This window comes from Charadrius vociferus, unplaced genomic scaffold, assembly GCF_000708025.1.
Source record: "Charadrius vociferus isolate BGI_N301 unplaced genomic scaffold, ASM70802v2 scaffold794, whole genome shotgun sequence".
Taxonomy (NCBI): Eukaryota; Metazoa; Chordata; class Aves; order Charadriiformes; family Charadriidae; genus Charadrius; species Charadrius vociferus.
The window spans coordinates 33096-34669 of NW_009647837.1; the positions used below are offsets into that span (position 1 = coordinate 33096).

The 1574-nt window shown below is 58.6% G+C and overlaps 1 protein-coding gene across 1 annotated transcript; it reads left to right on the plus strand.

The window, feature by feature from the left end:
* The first annotated feature begins 198 nt into the window (after nt 1–198).
* Nucleotides 199–843, plus strand: LOC104284479 (17-beta-hydroxysteroid dehydrogenase type 6-like). Its single transcript, XM_009882817.1, has 2 exons — nt 199–529; nt 614–843. Exons 1-2 carry the CDS (start codon nt 199–201, stop codon nt 841–843), a joined length of 561 nt encoding a protein of 186 aa, XP_009881119.1.
* The last annotated feature ends 731 nt before the right edge of the window (nt 844–1574 follow it).

Consider the following 1574-nt stretch of genomic DNA (forward strand, 5'->3'; position numbering starts at 1 on the left):
AAGACCCCCGGTGCTCCCCTATCCCAAGGCTCGTCCAGCGCGTGTTGGCAGGTGCGGGCGTGCTGGGCGGCTCTGCCCCACTTTCCCGGCGCAGGTTTTTATGTTGCACCCGGTTACGTCCTTCCCCGCAGAGGAAAGCAGCAGTGAGCCAGGGTGGGGGCTTGTGAAACACCAACATGGTCACCCACAGGTTGGGAAATGGGGACACAGCTGGAGCAGCAGTTGTGCAACCAGAGGAGGGGTTTCAAGAAACCCTCGAACAAGGAGGAGAGGGCTCCCCTGCACCCGCCCGGGGACGACGGAGTGCCCGAGGGGGTCATGGGCTCTCCCTCGCCCTGTGTGGCTGATGCCCTCCCCCTCCCCAGGCGCGAGATGCGACCCTTTGGGGTGCAGGTCTCCATCATTGAACCCGGCGGCTTCCGGACGGGGATGACCGACCCTGCGACGGTGGTGAAGGGCTTTGAGCGCCTCTGGGAGGGGCTCCCAGTGGAGACCCAGGCAGCCTACGGCCGCCATTACCTGGAGACCTGTGAGTACATCCCCGGTGACCCCAGCCCTCCCGGTGACCCCACCACCGCCGGCGGGCCGGACTGACCCCCCTCTGCCCACCCAGATGCCAAGAGCACCGTCCTGCTGCACCGCCTGAGCAGCTCCTGCCTTTCCCCAGTCACCGGCGCCATGGAACATGCGCTGCTCGCCCGCTTCCCCCGCAGCCGGTACGCAGCCGGCTGGGACGCCCGGTTTGCCCTCCTGCCCCTCAGCTACTGCCCAGCATGGCTCACTGACACCATTATCGGCCTCTTCCTGCCCGTCCCGGCCAAGGGGACACCTCCGCACCCCTGAGGATGGCCGCTGGACCAAGGATGCTGATGCAGCGCCCGCAGGTCCCCACTGGCCTTGGAGCCCTGTTGACGTGCTCAGTAAAGCTGGTGCAAAGCGAGGGGCTGCCCGCGGGGAACCCCAGCTTCGGAGGTTGTTGCAATTTAGATTTGGGATCCTGCCAACTATGCCAATTTGTCGCCAATGAGCAATTTTAGGATCCTACACAACTTTGAGATAGCAGCAATTTAACATTTATTGATGCTTACGGAAAATCACAGGATTGTGTTGTCTGATATTTAACGTTGTTTAATCAGCCAATAAACAGGATGATTTAATAAAATTTACGATAATCATCACAGTGACTTAGTTAAAGGTTCGAGAATGGCAAGGTTGACACGAGACTTGCGACAGAATTCCCAAAATGAAATCACGTGCGCACGCACAAACACACAGATGCAGAGGTTAATCTATGTAATCAAGGTGTTTCTCTTTTTGCAAATAATAGTAAACTATTGGTACCAAACGATCTTTGAACCTCGAGAAATCCACTTGCAGTGAATCACTCGCCCTTCCCCTCTCTATGAAACTTCACGGAATCCCCCTGCGCAGCCGGAGGAGGGGCTGCAAAAGGCGCCGTCGTTCGTTCACACCTGTAATTAAGGGCTGATTAGCGATGATGCGGCTGGGGGTTATGTCTCCGAGGTGGCGCGCTTGCCTGCAGAGCAAGAGCAGCTCCCGCCAGCGCCCGCAGC

What these genes read in the sequence shown, in the direction of transcription:
- LOC104284479 (XM_009882817.1), top strand. Translation starts at nt 199, where the DNA reads ATGGGGACACAGCTGGAGCAGCAGTTGTGCAACCAGAGGAGGGGTTTC. An exon ending in CCGCCATTACCTGGAGACCT is followed by an intron (nt 530 to 613) that starts GTGAGTACATCC and finishes CTGCCCACCCAG; the next exon opens with ATGCCAAGAGCACCGTCCTG.